This window comes from Lucilia cuprina, chromosome 5 (assembly GCF_022045245.1).
Source record: "Lucilia cuprina isolate Lc7/37 chromosome 5, ASM2204524v1, whole genome shotgun sequence".
Classification (NCBI taxonomy): Eukaryota; Metazoa; Arthropoda; class Insecta; order Diptera; family Calliphoridae; genus Lucilia; species Lucilia cuprina.
Window position 1 is genome coordinate 55,367,322 of NC_060953.1, and position 18,308 is coordinate 55,385,629.

At 30.6% G+C, this 18,308-nt stretch overlaps 3 protein-coding genes across 3 annotated transcripts in view; 2 read left to right on the forward strand and 1 right to left on the reverse strand.

The window, feature by feature from the left end:
• Positions 1–2,724: 2,724 nt before the first annotated feature.
• LOC124420274 (BAI1-associated protein 3) overlaps positions 2,725–18,308 on the reverse strand; it is a 37,461-nt gene continuing 21,877 nt past the window's right edge. Inside the window, exons 7-10 of the mRNA XM_046952559.1 lie at positions 17,599–18,072; positions 11,350–12,739; positions 10,991–11,237; positions 2,725–3,135 (exon numbers count right to left, since the gene is read on the reverse strand). Of these exons, the coding sequence (XP_046808515.1) occupies positions 3,044–3,135; positions 10,991–11,237; positions 11,350–12,739; positions 17,599–18,072 (2,203 nt within the window). The 3' untranslated portion in view covers positions 2,725–3,043. The remainder of the gene's footprint in view (positions 3,136–10,990; positions 11,238–11,349; positions 12,740–17,598; positions 18,073–18,308) is intronic.
• LOC111677462 (stress-activated protein kinase JNK-like) lies at positions 6,418–7,664 on the forward strand. The gene has a single exon (XM_023438578.2). It carries the CDS (start codon positions 6,465–6,467, stop codon positions 7,578–7,580), a length of 1,116 nt encoding a protein of 371 aa, XP_023294346.1. The 5' UTR covers positions 6,418–6,464; the 3' UTR covers positions 7,581–7,664.
• Positions 9,089–10,441, forward strand: LOC111677464 (stress-activated protein kinase JNK-like). The gene has a single exon (XM_023438584.2). The coding sequence runs from the start codon at positions 9,129–9,131 to the stop codon at positions 10,236–10,238; it is 1,110 nt and encodes a 369-aa protein (XP_023294352.2). The 5' UTR covers positions 9,089–9,128; the 3' UTR covers positions 10,239–10,441.

The following is an 18,308-nucleotide window of genomic DNA, read 5'->3' on the forward strand; positions in this document are numbered from 1 at the left end:
CTAGAACAGAACTAGAACAGAACTAGAACAGAACTAGAACTAGAACAGAACTAGAACAGAACTAGAACAGAACTAGAACAGAACTAGAACAGAACTAGAACAGAACTGTTCTGTTCCATATTTTCTTTTATATGGTTCCTATATAAAAGAAAATTTATTTAAAATTTATAAATTTTTAAAATCTTAAATTAGACATATTGTTTAAGGTTGATTTTTTAAATTTTTTTAATTGCAATCCAAATTAAGCAATAATCTTAAACATCGTTTGCACCAATAGTTTGAATCGTATATATTTCCAGATTGAAACTTATACTATTTTATGACAATTTATTTTTTCCTTGTTTATCGTAAATTTTTTACAAATAATGAGAATTTGTCTACTGTTTATTTATGGAAACATTTATTAATTAATTTAGATGTTTGTTTTATTATTTTATTACAATTACACATATTTATTTTAAATTTACATACAATTTAATTTAATAATTTAGGAGCATTATTTTATATTTATGTATATTTTTGTTCTAATAATTTTATGTCACAGTGTAGGTATAAAAAAGTTAAATGACTTAAAAATAAAATTGTTAATAGTATTTGTTTTATAGACTAGAATTATGTTTATAGTATAAAGTCGTTAGAGAATACATACTAAGTCTTTAGAAGTATTTTATTTTTTTGATGTATATAGTACAAAATTTACAATATCAGGATTAGTCACAGTTTAAGTTAAGCAACTGTCCTTTAACTTAAATTCTGACACCTTTGAGTGGGATTTTAGTATTTTGAAAAATATTTGAAATTAGTAATTTAGGCGAAGAAAGGAAAACAATATAGAATTTTGGCTGAGAAAATAAAAATATAGTTCGCAAGGATAAACTTAAACTTCATTATCAAACAAAATTCGAAATTTCTTTTAAATTTTGTTCGATCCTGAGGATTTCTAGGTATAGTTTAAGGTGGGTAGGATTTATTTTATACATAAATTTAAATACATATATTTTTTTCCAAATAATATTTTATATTGTATAAGTAATTAGTAGTAAGTAGGTGCTATTTTGTTTTAATATTTTTTAAATATTTTATTTGTATACAATAAATTGGTGCGGGTATTTTAAATAAATAGAGTTTGTTTTTTTGGTTTTTTGCCTTAAATTTTGTAAATAAGTTTTGAAATCAATAAGCTCGGGATAGAAGAATAGATTTTTATATATATTTGTATATATTTCAATATTAATAATAATTTATTTAATAATTTTTAATTTACTTTAATTTAAATCTTCTTTTGAATTGACAACAATCACTGAACATTTAATTAGTTTTATTTTTTTAATATATATTATTTTTACATAAATATGTAGTATGTATGTATGTGTATTTGTCATAACAACAAAATGACATTGAGTAAAATGAAGTTTACAATTTCTTAATATCTGTAGTAAAGGCCAGTAAATTTGCTTTAGTAATTTTTGGTTCTTGTAATAAAAGTTTCCTTTTTTTTGTAAAACTAAGCATCTCAATGTCATTTTGTTCTACAGTGATGGAAAATTTTAATTGAGTCAAAAAAAAAATCGCATTGACTTAACGTTTTTTTGGCATTGGCCTAAATTAATTGATCTTATGAAACCATTTTTTATTTGTAATTGACATAACAGTTATAAAAACATATATTTGGTAAATTGGGAAAAGTAAATAAATTATTAAACATTTAATAATCTAACATATGAATATGATGGGATATACATAATTAGAAATTAATAGGCACAGAATACAGAACTGAACTAGATACTAGAACTGAACTAGAACTGAACTAGAACTGAACTAGAACTGAACTAGAACTGAACTAGAACTGAACTAGAACTGAACTAGAACTGAACTAGAACTGAACTAGAACTGAACTAGAAATGAACTAGAACTGAACTAGAACTGAACTAGAACTGAACTAGAACTGAACTAGAACTGAACTAGAACTGAACTAGAACTGAACTAGAACTGAACTGATCTGAAGTAGAACTGAACGAGAACTGAACTAGAACTGAAATATAACTGAAAATTACGATGTCTGTAAGTCCAATAATTTTTAATGCTGTGAATATCAGCATAAACACAAACCTAAAATAAAGTTTTAATTTTCTTCACTTTTCTACATCACTGTAAGTAATGACATTTTGTAACTGTTAGGCTTAAGTATTTTTTAAAAAAGTATAAATATATATAATCCATTAATTTTTATAATTATTTCCTTTAATTATATTGTTTTATTTCATCTCATTATCTTCCAATGATGTTAAGAATAAAAATAATTCAGCATTTTTGTAAATTGTGGTTGTGATTTGCTTCTTGGGTGTATTAAATTCTTCTGGTGGTTTATTTTTGTTAAGTAGTGTAGTTTATTTGGCTTATTCTGTTACAAAAAAAGAAGCATTTGAAAAAAAGTTTATCCAAAAAAGATTCCCTAAAAGTTGCATTTTAATTGGTTAAGTTTGTTGTTCTTTTTTTGTTTTAGTTATATTCAGTATTTTAGCTATAAAGCTTCATAATTTTTATTTTTTTCAACTTTTCTTAAAAATCTTGTTTTTCTGTTGGTTGAGTGTTTAGCAAAGATTTGTTTGAAATAAGTTTTATTTTGTTAATATGTTATTAAATATCTTTGCTTTTTTGGCGGTATTTTAATTATATTTATTTTATAAGTTTTTAATTTATTTTTTTTTTGTAAAGTTTTGTTGAAACTTTGTATTTGTTATTTTTTGTTGTTTATTTTACCAAATGTTACAAATTCTAGTACGCTTTCTCTAAGATCCGTTTATTCTAAAGTTTTCTCTATATTTGTTTTTGGTTTCTTCTATAGTCTTTATGCACCATTTTTTAAATTCACTTTCAAGTTTTTTTTATAAATTTATACAATTGTCAATAGTTTTTTTTGTAATAAATTTGTTTTTATTTTAATTGTAGTTAAAATTTTAAAAATTTCATACATACAATTTGATTGTAGCTTCGTTTCATAAACTTTCAAACTTCGGTCAAATTTTCATAGTTGTTTAGCTTTTTATTCGATTATTCGTGCCTTTTGCTTACGTACAAAATCTTGAGCTAGTTTGTCATTAACACGTAATTCCAGAATTTGTAAGATGGGATTGCCTGTAAATAAAAAAAGATAAAAAAATTCAATTGTATTTTTAATTTTCTTTAATGTAATGACTGACTGTACTCCTACAACAATTACATGCTCTTTGTGTTCAAATTAGACACATTAGGAAAGTACACTTTATCACGTTTCCTGTAGGTTTAGGGACGACCACACAATTTGTGTGTGTTAACAAGACTAAATTGCTGATCCATAGTGTATTCTGTAACTGGATCCTTAACCGTATCTCTTTTACTCTTCTCGACTTTGATATTATTATATCCATAATCAAAAAGATGGGATTGTATTGGTTTTGTCATTCCGTTTGTAACAAATCGAAATATTGATCATAGACCCACTAAAGTAGATGTATTCTGGGTTTTTTATTAAATTGTAAGACGATCTGGCAATGTCTGTCTGTTTGTCTGTCTATCTGGATTGTGTTGGTTTTGTCATTCTATTTACAACAAATCGAAATATTGATCATAGACCCACAAAAGTAGATATATTCTAGGTTTTTATTAAATTCTAAGACGATCTAGCAATGTCTGTCCGTCGTCTGTCTGTTGGTGAACTAGAACTGAACTAGAACTGAACTAGAACCGAACTAGAACTGAACTAGAACTGAACTAGAACTGAACTAGAACTGAACTAGAACTGAACTAGAACTGAACTACAACTGAACTAGAACTGAACTAGAACTAGAACTGAACTAGAACTGAACTAGAACTAGAACTGAACTACAACTAACCTAGAACTGAACTAGAACTGAACTAGAACTGAACTAGAACTGAACTAGAACTGAACTAAAACTGAACTAGAACTGAACTAGAACTGAACTAGAACTGAACTAGAACTGAACTAGAACTGAACTAGAACTGAACTAGAACTGAACTAGAACTGAACTAGAACTGAACTAGAACTGAACTAGAACTGAACTAGAACTGAACTAGAACTGAACTAGAACTGAACTAGAACTGAACTAGAACTGAACTAGAACTGAACTAGAACTGAACTAGAACTGAACTAGAACTGAACTAGAACTGAACTAGAACTGAACTAGAACTGAACTAGAACTGAACTAGAACTGAACTAGAACTGAACTAGAACTGAACTAGAACTGAACTAGAACTGAACTAGAACTGAACTAGAACTGAACTAGAACTGAACCAGAACTGAACAGGAACTGAACTAGAACTGAACTAGAACTGAACTAGAACTGAACTAGAACTGAACTAGAACTTAACTAGAACTGAACTAGAACTGAACTAGAACTGAACTAGAACTGAACTAGAACTGAACTAGAACTGAACTAGAACTGAACTAGAACTGAACTAGAACTGAACTAGAACTGAACTAGAACTGAACTAGAACTGAACTAGAACTGAACTAGAACTGAACTAGAATGGAACTAGAACTGAACTAGAACTGAACTAGAACTGAACTAGAACTGAACTAGAACTGAAAGAACTGAACTAGAACTGAACTAGAACTGAACTAGAACTGAACTAGAACTGAACTAGAACTGAACTAGAACTGAACTAGAACTGAACTAGAACTGAACTAGAACTGAACTAGAACTGAACTAGAACTGAACTAGAACTGAACTAGAACTGAACTGAACTAGAACTGAACTAGAACTGAACTGAACTAGAACTGAACTAGAACTGAACTAGAACTGAACTAGAACTGAACTAGAACTGAACTAGAACTGAACTAGAACTGAACTAGAACTGAACTAGAACTGAACTAGAATGAACTAGAACTGAACTAGAACTGAACTAGAACTGAACTAAACTGAACTAGAACTGAACTAGAACTGAACTAGAACTGAACTAGAACTGAACTAGAACTGAACTAGAACTGAACTAGAACTGAACTAGAACTGAACTAGAACTGAACTAGAACTGAACTAGAACTGAACTAGAACTGAACTAGAACTGAACGAGAACTGAACTAGAACTAGAACTGAACTAGAACTAAACTAGAACTAAACTAGAACTGAACTAGAACTGAACTCGAACTGAACTAGAACTGAACTGAACTAGAACTGAACTAGAACTGAACTAGAACTGAACTAGAACTGAACTAGAACTAGAACTGAACTAGAACTGAACTAGAACTGAACTAGAACTGAACTAGAACTGAACTAGAACTGAACTAGAACTGAACTAGAACTGAACTAGAACTGAACTAGAACTGAACTAGAACTGAACTAGAACTGAACTAGAACTGAACTAGAACTGAACTAGAACTGAACTAGAACTGAACTAGAACTAGAACTGAACTAGAACTAGAACTGAACTAGAACTGAACTAGAACTGAACTAGAACTGAACTAGAACTGAACTAGAACTGAACTAGAACTGAACTAGAACTGAACTAGAACTGAACTAGAACTGAACTAGAACTGAACTAGAACTGAACTAAAACTGAACTAGAACTGAACTAGAACTGAACTAGAACTGAACTAGAACTGAACTAGAACTGAACTAGAACTGAACTAGAACTGAACTAGAACTGAACTAGAACTGAACTAGAACTGAACTAGAACTGAACTGGTACTGAACTAGAACTGAACTAGAACTGAACTAGAACTGAACTAGAACTGAACTAGAACTGAACTAGTACTGAACTAGAACTGAACTAGAGCTAACCTAGAAGTAACGTAGAACTGAACTAGAACTAAACTAGAACCAAACAAGAACTGAACTGTCCGTACTTTTGTCTGTGTGTCCGTCTGTCTGTCTAGGATTTTATGAGGATCGGTCCATAATTGACCCTATACACCTCATATTTTGTCCCATACAAAAAATTATTTTAACTAGCAATACTGGCTTAAAAATACGATTTTAGTGCTGAATAGTGCTTCACTATAAGTTTCCAACGAGTAAAAATATTTATACCAAACTTTATGAGGATCGGTCAATAATTAACTCTACCCCTCATATAAGGTCCCCCTCAGAATCGGTCCTTTATTGACCCTACCCCCATATTAGACCCCCTTAAGAAATTATTTTTAACACACTTCACCGTTTTAGAAACCCATGTATAGGAGATAATTCCATTTACGGCATACGGCTTACTTGCTTTTGTATTATGTTTTAATAAGATATTCTCTACTTCATTCAAAATCAATTTCCTTTCACCCTGTGTAGCTCAACGTTTTTGTATAGAATATTTTTTCAAAATATAAATAATGTCTTAATCATATTGTGGTGGTTAACTTATTATCGATTCCACTGCCATTATTTAATTTTAAATGTAACAATCACTTACAGTCTTAGTGTTGCAGTGAAAAGATCCAATAACAAATAAAATCGAAGAACAAAAAATTGCTCAGAATGGCAACGAATTGTGAATTTCATACAGTACAAATAGACGATGCAAATTTTACAGTGCCTGTGCGTTATCAAGATCTCAAACCCATTGGTACGGGGGCGCAGGGTATTGTTTGTTCAGCCGTAGATACTTTAAACAAACAACATGTGGCCATTAAAAAACTATCGAAACCATTTCAAAATGTAATACAAGCGAAGAGAGCCTATCGTGAATTGAAACTGTTAAAGATAGTGAATCATAGAAATATCATACGTTTGTTGGATGTTTTCACCACAGACAAGACACTTGCAGAATTTCAAGATGTTTATATGGTAACGGAGCTAATGGAGGCGAATTTAAATAGTGTTATACATATAGGTTTGGATCATGATAGATTGTCATATCTGATCTATCAGATATTGTGTGGTATTAAGCATTTACATACAGCCGGCATAATACACAGGGATTTGAAACCCTCTAATATTGTTGTGAAATCGGATTGTAGTTTAAAAATATTAGATTTCGGTTTGGCGCGCAAAAGTTCTTCTTCTTCGTCACACATGATGACAGCGTATGTAGTTACTCGTTACTATCGTGCTCCAGAGGTTATATTAGGCATGCGTTATAAGGAAAATGTAGACATTTGGTCTATAGGCTGTATAATTGGTGAAATTGTACGTGGCAGTATATTATTTCGTGGTACTGATCATATGGATCAATGGAATAAAATTATTGAACAACTGGGTACACCACCAGAATCGTTTCTTGCTACATTATCGGCTACAGTTCGTAATTATTTGAGAACTTTACCCAATTGTCGGGGATATACGTTTGAGCGTCTTTTTCCCGATGCCTTGTTCGAAAGATTTAATGGAGAGTGTGATGGAAATAATTGTAGAACTGAAGATGCTAGAGATTTATTGAGTAGAATGTTACGAATCGATCCGGATGAACGTATATCGGTGGACGAAGCTTTAAGGCATAATTACATTAGCCTTTGGTATGATGAGCAGGAAGCTAATGCTCCAGCACCAGAGGTATATGATCAGAGTTTAGACGATGAGGAACATACAATAGATGAATGGAAAAAAATGGTCTTTGAAGAAATAATGCAGGGTAGTGAAAAGTCAGATGATTGAAATCTTTTAGTTTAAGGTATTATAGATCATGTTATTTTTAGTTTAAAATAAAGAAACAATAAAGATTTTTAAGATTTAATAATACAGAAATCAATGTGACTTCTATTTTGAGAATTTTCGGATCAACTTAAGCTGAAATGCATACTGAAATGAAATTAAATAATTGGCTTGATTTATGCACGATTCGTTCTTGATTTTAGAATTCTGAAGATTTTAAAGAAGTCATTTGTAAATTATGTACAGGAATATTTTCGTTTGTTACAATCAATCAGCACAAACGTATAATACTCTCCCCACTCTGGTGGTATAGTGTATTACCAAAGTGTTTGTAATTTTCCAAGAACATCCGTTGTCCAAATTTCATCCAATTTATCCTGAAAATTGCGGCCTGTGCCTTGCGCACATTGTTTGCATGTACAATCAATCAGCCAGCCAGACGGACATGTCAAACAATCTAAAAGTGATTCTGAGTCGATCGGAATACTTTAAGGTGGCTAAAGGACCAATATTTTTGTGTGCTACAAACATCAGCGCAAATGTATAATACTCTCCCCACTATTGTGGTGTAGGGTATAAAAAAATTATACACGACTGGTACCAAATTGACAACAAAGTGTTTGTAATTTTCCAAATGTCATCCAATTTATCTTGAAAATGGACAGTCAGCCGGATGGACGAACATGTATTAATCGACTCAAAAAGTGATTGTAAGTTGATCGGTATACTTTAAGGTGGATGAAGGACCAATATTTTTGTGTGTTACAAACATCAGCAGAAACCTACACCACTAGAGTGGTGTAGAGTGTAAAAATAATTATGCACGCCTGGTACCAAATTGACACCAAAGTGTTTGTAATTTTTCAAGAACATCCATTGTCAAAGAATATTTATAAACAATCGGTCATTGCGTTTGTAAGCTTACCACGTTTGTTAACATTTAGACAACAGATGTATATAAAATTTACATGCTCACAACGAGTGTTGTCATAGTATGTACATATATACTTTGACAACAAATGTTATTGAAATATTACACTTTGGTGTCAGTATGGTTTCGGGAGTGTCTTTATTTCTGTTTATGAAATAAAATAAAATTAAGTAAACAAAAGATTAAATTAAGAATGTAATGAGATTAAAGAAAGATTCAAGTATTACTCGCTTTAAAATAGTTTTTCATATACACTGAAAGAATTTGTACTAACAAATTGTTTTATCAATCCCAATGTGTAGCCTTTTAAAGAATTTGTAAATGTTTTAGGTAACAAAATCGTTTTAAAATTTTTGAAATATGTTTTAGGCTAAAATTCATAAAATTATATATAGTATTACATTTTTTTCTTTCTGTGTACTCTAACTAGCTAGACACATATGTATTTCTTGTTTGAAAATTATATTTACTATTTATACCGACTTAATCATATTGTGGTTTCACTTATTGTTGATATAAACTCAATTATTTAATTTTATTTATTGAAATCACTCAAAGTCTTAGTGTTGCAGTATAAAGAACTTAGTAAAGTTATAGTATCAGCAATATCAATTCACGGAATGACATCGAACTATAAATTCTATACACTACAATTTGGTGATGTGAACTTTACAGTGCCAGAATATTATCAGAATTTAAAACCTATTGGCGCAGGTGTACAAGGTGTAGTTTGTGCCGCCCATGATACTTTAAACAAACAAAATGTGGCCATTAAAAAACTATCGAAACCATTTCAAAATGTCATGCAAGCTAAGAGAGCTTATCGAGAATTGAAACTTTTAAAGATAGTCAATCATAGAAATATCATACGTTTATTGGATGCTTTCACTACCGATAAGACATTGGAAAAGTTTCAGGATATTTATCTGGTTACCGAACTAATTGATATGAATTTTAGCAGTGTTATTCATATGGGTTTGGATCATGATAGATTATCTTATCTAATCTATCAATTATTGTGTGGCATCAAGTATTTACATACAGCCGGTATAATACACAGAGATTTAAAGCCCTCTAATATTGTTGTAAAATCGGATTGTACATTAAAAATATTAGATTTCGGTTTGGCCCGTGTCAATAATGCTAACGCACAAATGTTGACTGCCTATGTGATTAGTCGTCATTACCGCGCACCAGAAGTTGTCTTGAGTATGTGTTATAAGGAAAATGTAGACATTTGGTCTATAGGCTGTATATTTGGTGAAATTGTACGTGGCAATGTATTATTTCGTGGTACGGATCATATGGATCAATGGAATAAAATAATTGAACTGTTGGGTACACCCTCAGAAGCTTTTCTTGCTAAATTATCACCAAATGTTAGTAATTATTTAAAAACTTTACCAACTTATCAGGGTTATACATTTGAAAGTCTCTTTCCCGATGATCTGTTCGAAAGATTCAATGAGACGAGTGAAGAGAATAGACTTAAAACTAAACAAGCCAGAGATTTATTGAGTAGAATGTTAAAAATTGATCCGGACGAACGTATATCCGTAGCTGAAGCTTTATGTCATAATTATATTAATGTTTGGTATGATGAGAAGGAAGTTTATGCTCCAACACCGAATGCATATGATCAGACTTTAGAAAATGAGGATCATACAATCGAAGAATGGAAGAGATTAATATTTAAAGAGTTAAGTAGCTTCGACGAAATGAGAGAATGAGATTGAAATATATATTGTATATTTTTAAGAAAAAAAATGGGGACAATTCTTTAATAGAATTATATTTGAAATTCTGAATTGGCCCATGGTTATAAATATTAAATGTTGTATCTTTTGTAGTTTAAAATAAGGGGAACATTGTGATTTGTTGGACTTCGAACATTTAAATAAATTTATAATTCTTAAATATAGGAATCTCAGATTTCAAAACAAATCACTGTGGTGAGACTACCTTCCTTGGCTGTACAAAATTTCTAGATTATAAATTTCTATGCTCGAATCTTATCAGTAGACATTTGATAACAATGTCTGAAGAAGTGTTATTGGTGTTATAGCAATCCCAGGGAAAAGAGATGTAACCTCTAGACTGCCGCAACTGGCCTTTCCTTGGATAATTTGACACAGGATCGAACCAGAGAACCACGTAATCTGGTGCCACCTGTAGCACGCAGTGGTTCAGTGGACTATAGACTAGACTATAGACTAGACTGTAGACTAGACTATAGACTAGACTATAGACTAGACTAAAGACTAGACTATAGACTAGACTATAGACTAGACTATAGACTAGACTATAGACTAGACTATAGACTAGACTATAGACTAGACTATAGACTAGACTATAGACTAGACTATAGACTAGACTATAGACTAGACTATAAACTAGACGATTCTCTATAGACACTCGATTCTATTAGAGTGTTTTCTCTTAATCCTAATCTCTTCTCTTTAATATTTTCTTTTATACTTACATTTCTCCAGTTGTTGCATCAAGGGTAATTCAATTTGTTTCAGACCATGAAAATTTTCAACACTAGAATTGTAATCGGCCACACCGGGAATACTACCCAATGCCAGAAAGGCCTCGCCTCCAAAATCATTCGCTGTTATAACATCATGATCCATAACGGTAAAACAGACCATAGCACCTTCAGTAAGACACTGTTCCAAGGTAACAGAGAACTCAAAACATTCATCAAAAATGGGATTGAGGGTTTTCTATTAAAAAGAAAGGAATAAAAATACACAAAAAAAAAAATAATAATAAAAATAATTAAACAAAGTTTTTTGTTAAAGAAGTTTGAATACTTTTCTAAATTCGACAACTCACCTTATGCACATTAGTTTGCTGTTCCATACAATGACTGAAAACACGTCGCGGCAGCAATTCAACTATAACAAAAGGATCACTGAAACCATTAGGATCCAGGGGCACAATATCACGAGCATGCAATACTTCTACACACAAAGAGTCATGATTGAAATACGCCCTCACGGTCAAAGAGCCATAAGGACCCGGAGTAGTGGCCATTAATTGTTCCCTTAAGCGATTCATATAGAACATGTCTATTAGACGTGTGGTTTCGGTTTTATGAAATTGTAAACGTTGTTCCACCATCCAAAAATCATCTGAATGTAAACATTCTAGGGATAAACCCTGACCTTCAGCATGAAAGAAATCCACTAATAACTGTAAAGCTTCATAGAGGCGTTTGTGAAAGTTCGAAGGTTTTTCAGCATCATCTCCGGTTTCCATTTGACTTGTCATTTCTCCCAAGACCGTCTTCCAAACAAAACGCAAGGCCCGATTAAAGTTTTTCGGCAAGAGAGCACTATTTAAAGCGCCCAAATGTGAATTGAGATATTCCAATAAAGGTACTGTGGCCTGATTGGCTGGTAGGGAATCCGGTGACCAGGCTAAATGAAATACCGACTTTTGCAGAGATGTTTGCATTAGTGGGGCCAATTTGGAAAGTATACGTTCACAACGATTTTCTATATGAGCCAAACTTGATTCCAACAAATTGTCTGCTGTCTCCTCCAAAAGATTGTCATCGGAACGAAAGTCCGCCAAGGTAAATCTAACATACTCTAAATTATTGACCGTAACACACATGTCGTCGGAACAACGGAATGGACCTTGTATTTCATAATAGCCACTGTCCGCTAAAGCGGTATGTATCAGGTCACAATAATGCATGGCGGTGGCACAAACAACATCTATTAGTTGTGATTCGAGTATAACGCCCGTCTCCTCATCCGGCCAGTTAATTATCTTCCAAAATTCCTTAATATTAACTAATGTCGAGGCGGTATCCACCGATGAAGAACTATAACGCACAACACGTTCACCCTCACAAATGGCATCCAGACGTATGGCAGCTCTGATGCGTTGCAGTGCTTTTGCTTTACTAATCATCATCCATCGTTCGAAAACAGGTATAAACCATTCGTGACAACGTTCCAAAGCTAAAGGTTTTTCGGGCGGTTGCGGTTGTGCCGATAGGAATCGTTTTAATTGACAAAATTCTTGGAGTGCCAAAAATAGTTCAAACGGTTTAATATCTAACGAATCGGTATCTCCTTCGAGAACTGTATAATGTGAGAGATTAAGACGTACACCGGGCACTTGACCGGATTCCATGCGATGATAGACTTCATCTCCAATCATGGCATCGAATTGTTTATAGACTATACTAAAGTATTGTATACCATTGGTGCTAGAACGAGAAGGCGGAGAAAGAAAGGGAGGATAAAAATTAATCAATCAAAATGTATAAGTAACCTAAGAAGATTGATTTTTTAGACACAGGGAAGATATGTTGAAAATTCTATTATCAAGTATCAATACCAGGATTTACATACAATTTTACCATTAAGATCTAATTTGAATGCTACATATGTTTAAAACTCTCATAGTATAGAGATAGATAGATAGATAGATAGATAGATAGATAGATAGATAGATAGATAGATAGATAGATAGATAGATAGATAGATAGATAGATAGATAGATAGATAGATAGATAGATAGATAGATAGATAGATAGATAGATAGATAGATAGATAGATAGATAGATAAATAGATAGATAGATAGATAGATAGATAGATAGATAGATAGATAGATAGATAGATAGATAGATAGATAGATAGATAGATAGATAGATAGATAGATAGATAGATAGATAGATAGATAGATAGATAGATAGATAGATAGATAGATAGATAGATAGATAGATAGATAGATAGATAGATAGATAGATAGATAGATAATAGATAGATAGATAGATAGATAGATAGATAGATAGATAGATAGATAGATAGATAGATAGATAGATAGATAGATAGATAGATAGATAGATAGATAGATAGATAGATAGATAGATAGATAGATAGATAGATAGATAGATAGATAGATAGATAGATAGATAGATAGATAGATAGATAGATAGATAGATAGATAGATAGATAGATAGATAGATAGATAGATAGATAGATAGATAGATAGATAGATAGATAGATAGATAGATAGATAGATAGATAGATAGATAGATAGATAGATAGATAGATAGATAGATAGATAGATAGATAGATAGATAGATAGATAGATAGATAGATAGATAGATAGATAGATAGATAGATAGATAGATAGATAGATAGATAGATAGATAGATAGATAGATAGATAGATAGATAGATAGATAGATAGATAGATAGATAGATAGATAGATAGATAGATAGATAGATAGATAGATAGATAGATAGATAGATAGATAGATAGATAGATAGATAGATAGATAGATAGATAGATAGATAGATAGATAGATAGATAGATAGATAGATAGATAGATAGATAGATAGATAGATAGATAGATAGATAGATAGATAGATAGATAGATAGATAGATAGATAGATAGATAGATAGATAGATAATAGATAGATAGATAGATAGATAGATAGATAGATAGATAGATAGATAGATAGATAGATAGATAGATAGATAGATAGATAGATAGATAGATAGATATATATATAGATAGATAGATAGATAGATAGATAGATAGATAGATAGATAGATAGATAGATAGATAGATAGATAGATAGATAGATAGATAGATAGATAGATAGATAGATAGATAGATAGATAGATAGATAGATAGATAGATAGATAGATAGATAGATAGATAGATAGATAGATAGATAGATAGATAGATAGATAGATAGATAGATAGATAGATAGATAGATAGATAGATAGATAGATAGATAGATAGATAGATAGATAGATAGATAGATAGATAGATAGATAGATAGATAGATAGATAGATAGATAGATAGATAGATAGTTATTTAGTTAGTTAGTTAGTTAGTTAGTTAGTTAGTTAGTTAGTTAGTTAGTTAGTTAGTTAGTTAGTTAGTTAGTTAGTTAGTTAGTTAGTTAGTTAGTTAGTTAGTTAGTTAGTTAGTTAGTTATTTAGTTAGTTATTTATTTAGTTAGTTACTTCGTTCTTTCGTTCCTTAGTAGTATCCAAAATATCTTATACGTTTGCTTCAATAACGCAGAACTAAAGATTGTTACCTGATTGTTTAATATAATTAAATACTTTAATACAAAGAATATCATAAAACGTTTTCTTTATTAATTTAGTACATATGTACTTTAATCTTCATATTCTTTCAATATATTAAAAGTATTTTTATCATCACATAAAAGCCATTTAGGCGATCTCTTTTATTTGAATGGAAATAAACCACAATTCTTATTCCAATACACTTCGCCAAAACGAAATTATTGTAAATTTGTGAGATATTATTTATTTAATTGGTTTAAAAGAACTGAATTTATTAACAAAAGTTTATAAAAAATTTTAATTTGTTGATTGTTTTTTTGTTATTATGATTATTTTAATAATCATTTATCACTAAACCTTAAGAACTAAAGGCCAAATTTTGTAGAATTTTGTTTGACAACAAAAAAAGTTCAATAACGTTTTTTTTTTGCATTATATTGTTCAAGAAAGAAAAGCATATAGATTGTATTGAAATTTTTGTATCTTTTAATGCTAACAGACGAAAATTTCAAGGATTTATTATTTGAAAAAATATTACGACCAGTAGATAGACATGCATAAACTTTAATAGTTATCAAGAAAAAAATCAATATTGAAATTGATATTTAGTTATTTTCAATAATAAAAACTTTTAACACAAGCAGCTCAATAAAGATAAATAGAGCAAACGACAGACAGACAGACAGACAGACAGACATACGGAGTGAGGGAGTGACACACACACAGAGGAAAGTTTATTAATATTTTGGTAAGAAACAAGTTTAGTTAACAAGGATTCATTATCCTGAGGAAAATAAACATGATGTTGGTGATGATGATGCCATAAGCAGTTCATAATTATAATGAAAATTCTGTGATAAAGAAACACGTTCAAGGTTAAAATTTAATAACTTTTGAAATCTTATCTTTAGTAAAATCTAATTTTAATAGAATTCAATAATGTTTATTAAGTAACACTTCCTACTTTTAGTTTTTAAAATATTTTATAGTTTCAAATTTTTTATATCTGAAAAATGTGTAGTTTATAAATTTGCATTTAAGTTAAATGTTTAGGTATTCGGATGGTTAGCTATTTGAATTTTATATTCTATTTTATATGTAGTTTGTTTTGCTTAATATATGCATTTAATTTTATGTTTTTTGTATATTGTGGTAATTAGAACAGGAAAATAAAATTGTTTTAGCTTAGATGACTTTGTGTTCAATACAAATCAAGCCAAAAGATTGTATAGTTTTTAATATATGTATATGAGAATAAATAAAATGAAATCGTCTGTAGACAGAACACTGCCGTTTTACTCACAGACAAGTTTGTTACAACAATTCAACTAATAAATAGGTAAACTAGGGAGTCTACAAAAATTTGGCCCATTATTTACTATATATTTCTCGCGTCATTTTGATGCAAAATCGTTCTGCTCAAACATAATTTTAAGTCCACATTTCCTACTCCTGCTGCTCATCTTACACATGTCATGAAAAATTTTCGATAATTTTTTGCATTTTATTTACTTTTTATACTCTGAATGAAATGTGAAGGGCTGATTTAAATTTTACAAAAATTTTGTAATAGTTATAACCCTAATGTACACCCCTAAAGCACCTACTTAAACCTTTAAAAATTTATATAGAAATTGTTTAAAAAGAAAATAAAGAAAAAACTGCATAGTTCTAACTTTTCAAAACTTAACCACAAAACTCGTACAAGTTCTTGAGTAGAACAGAACAGAGTGAAGGAAAAATGCAGAATGACATGAACAGAGACAGCAATTTTAAGCTCTAAATTAATTGTTGGTTTTGCCCTTCACCGACCACATAATTGTTATTCCCTTCACTACTTCCAGGACGAAAGAAATATCATTTTTTATATTTTTATAAATAAAGGAAGGAATAAATAGACTAACTAACTAAGTAACTAACTAACTAAGTAACTAACTAACTAGCTAACTAACTAACTAACTAACTAACTAACTAACTAACTAACTAACTAACTAACTAACTAACTAACTAACTAACTTACTAACTAACTAACTAACTAACTAACAAACTAACTAACTAACTAACTAACTAACTAACTAACTAACTAACTAACTAACTAACTATCTAACAAACTAACTAACTAACAAACTAACTAACTAACTAACTAACTAACTAACTAACTAACTAACTAACTAACTAACTTATTAACTTACTAACTAACTAACTATCTATCTATCTATCTATCTATCTATCTATCTATCTATCTATCTATCTATCTATCTATCTATCTATCTTTCTATCTATCTATCTATCTATCTATCTATCTATCTATCTATCTATCTATCTATCTATCTATCTATCTATCTATCTATCCATCTATCTATCTATCTATCTATCTATCTATCTATCTATCTATCTATCTATCTATCTATCTATCTATCTATCTATCTATCTATCTATCTATCTATCTATCTATCTATCTATCTATCTAGCTATCTATCTATCTATCTATCTATCTATCTATCTATCTATCTATCTATCTATCTATCTATCTATATATCTATATATTTATCTATCTATCTATTTATATATCTAACGAATTAACTAACCAATGAACTAATCAACCAACTTCTTACGGCTACACTTCCGAATTAATAAGTTTACACCACTTTAAAGCTTATATATTAATCATCGATGATTAAAGATGACAAAACAATTGTCTTCTATAACGTTCTTACTAAAATCCCGTCTAACAAAAGTTTTTCTTATATTTATATAGTTTCATCTTCTAGGAAACACTTAAAAACATTTTAAACATATTCATGTGTTCCACTTGTACTTCTTAATTTTGTTTCGCCAACATACTTTATGTGTAGAGCGCACGTGTCAAATGCATACAATTCAAATATTTAATGTTGGTTTTTGTTTTTTCTTATACATAAATTTATTCCTAAACAGACATGTTCTTCTAACCTTAAATGTGATGTTAAATTATAAAATTCTATTTCTATTTTCTTTTGGCTTTACTCACTTGTCAAACAACGAATGATAGTAAGATTGTCCAATTTGTATATCAGCCGTTAATGTTGTCACAAAATGAGCCAAGGGATTTGGTAGATTTTGTGCTTCTTTTAAAATATTCTGTCCCCATGTCACTGAACCTTTACGTAAGGCATTCACCACCTCACCGCGCACCCCCTTATTGAAGGGACAGACCACACGAAATGCACGCATTGAACCCAAAAGACCCAAACAACGTAAGAGGAACTCCAGACGAATGAGTGATGGTGGATTAAGAGCTGGAAAAATGTCACGATGTCGTCGTATTTGATGGAGAGAACGTTCAACGAAACCGTTCATGGCTTCAGCCAACCATTGTTCGAGTTCACGTGTTAAATGCTCTTGACTGGAGGCATTCCATTGTTTTTCGACATCGGTAAGGAGACGATGCATGAATTTGGGATCTAGGGGTGTGTTGCGATTCAGTTTTGCGGCGGCAACGAATCTGAAATAAAAAGTTATATTTTATTATGTACTTTTTTTATTTGGTCTAATGTTCTTGAGTATTTCTAGTAGTCTGTAGTCTTATCTATAGTCTAGTCTATAGTTTAGTATATGGTCTAGTCTATAGTTTAGTATATGGTCTAGTCTATAGTCTAGTCTATAGTCTAGTCTATAGTCTAGTCTATAGTCTAGTCTATAGTCTAGTCTATAGTCTAGTCTATAGTCTAGTCTATAGTC

Excerpts from the sequence above, each read along its gene's own strand:
- LOC111677462 (XM_023438578.2), top strand. The coding sequence starts at position 6,465 with ATGGCAACGAATTGTGAATTTCATACAGTACAAATAGACGATGCAAAT.
- LOC111677464 (XM_023438584.2), top strand. The coding sequence starts at position 9,129 with ATGACATCGAACTATAAATTCTATACACTACAATTTGGTGATGTGAAC.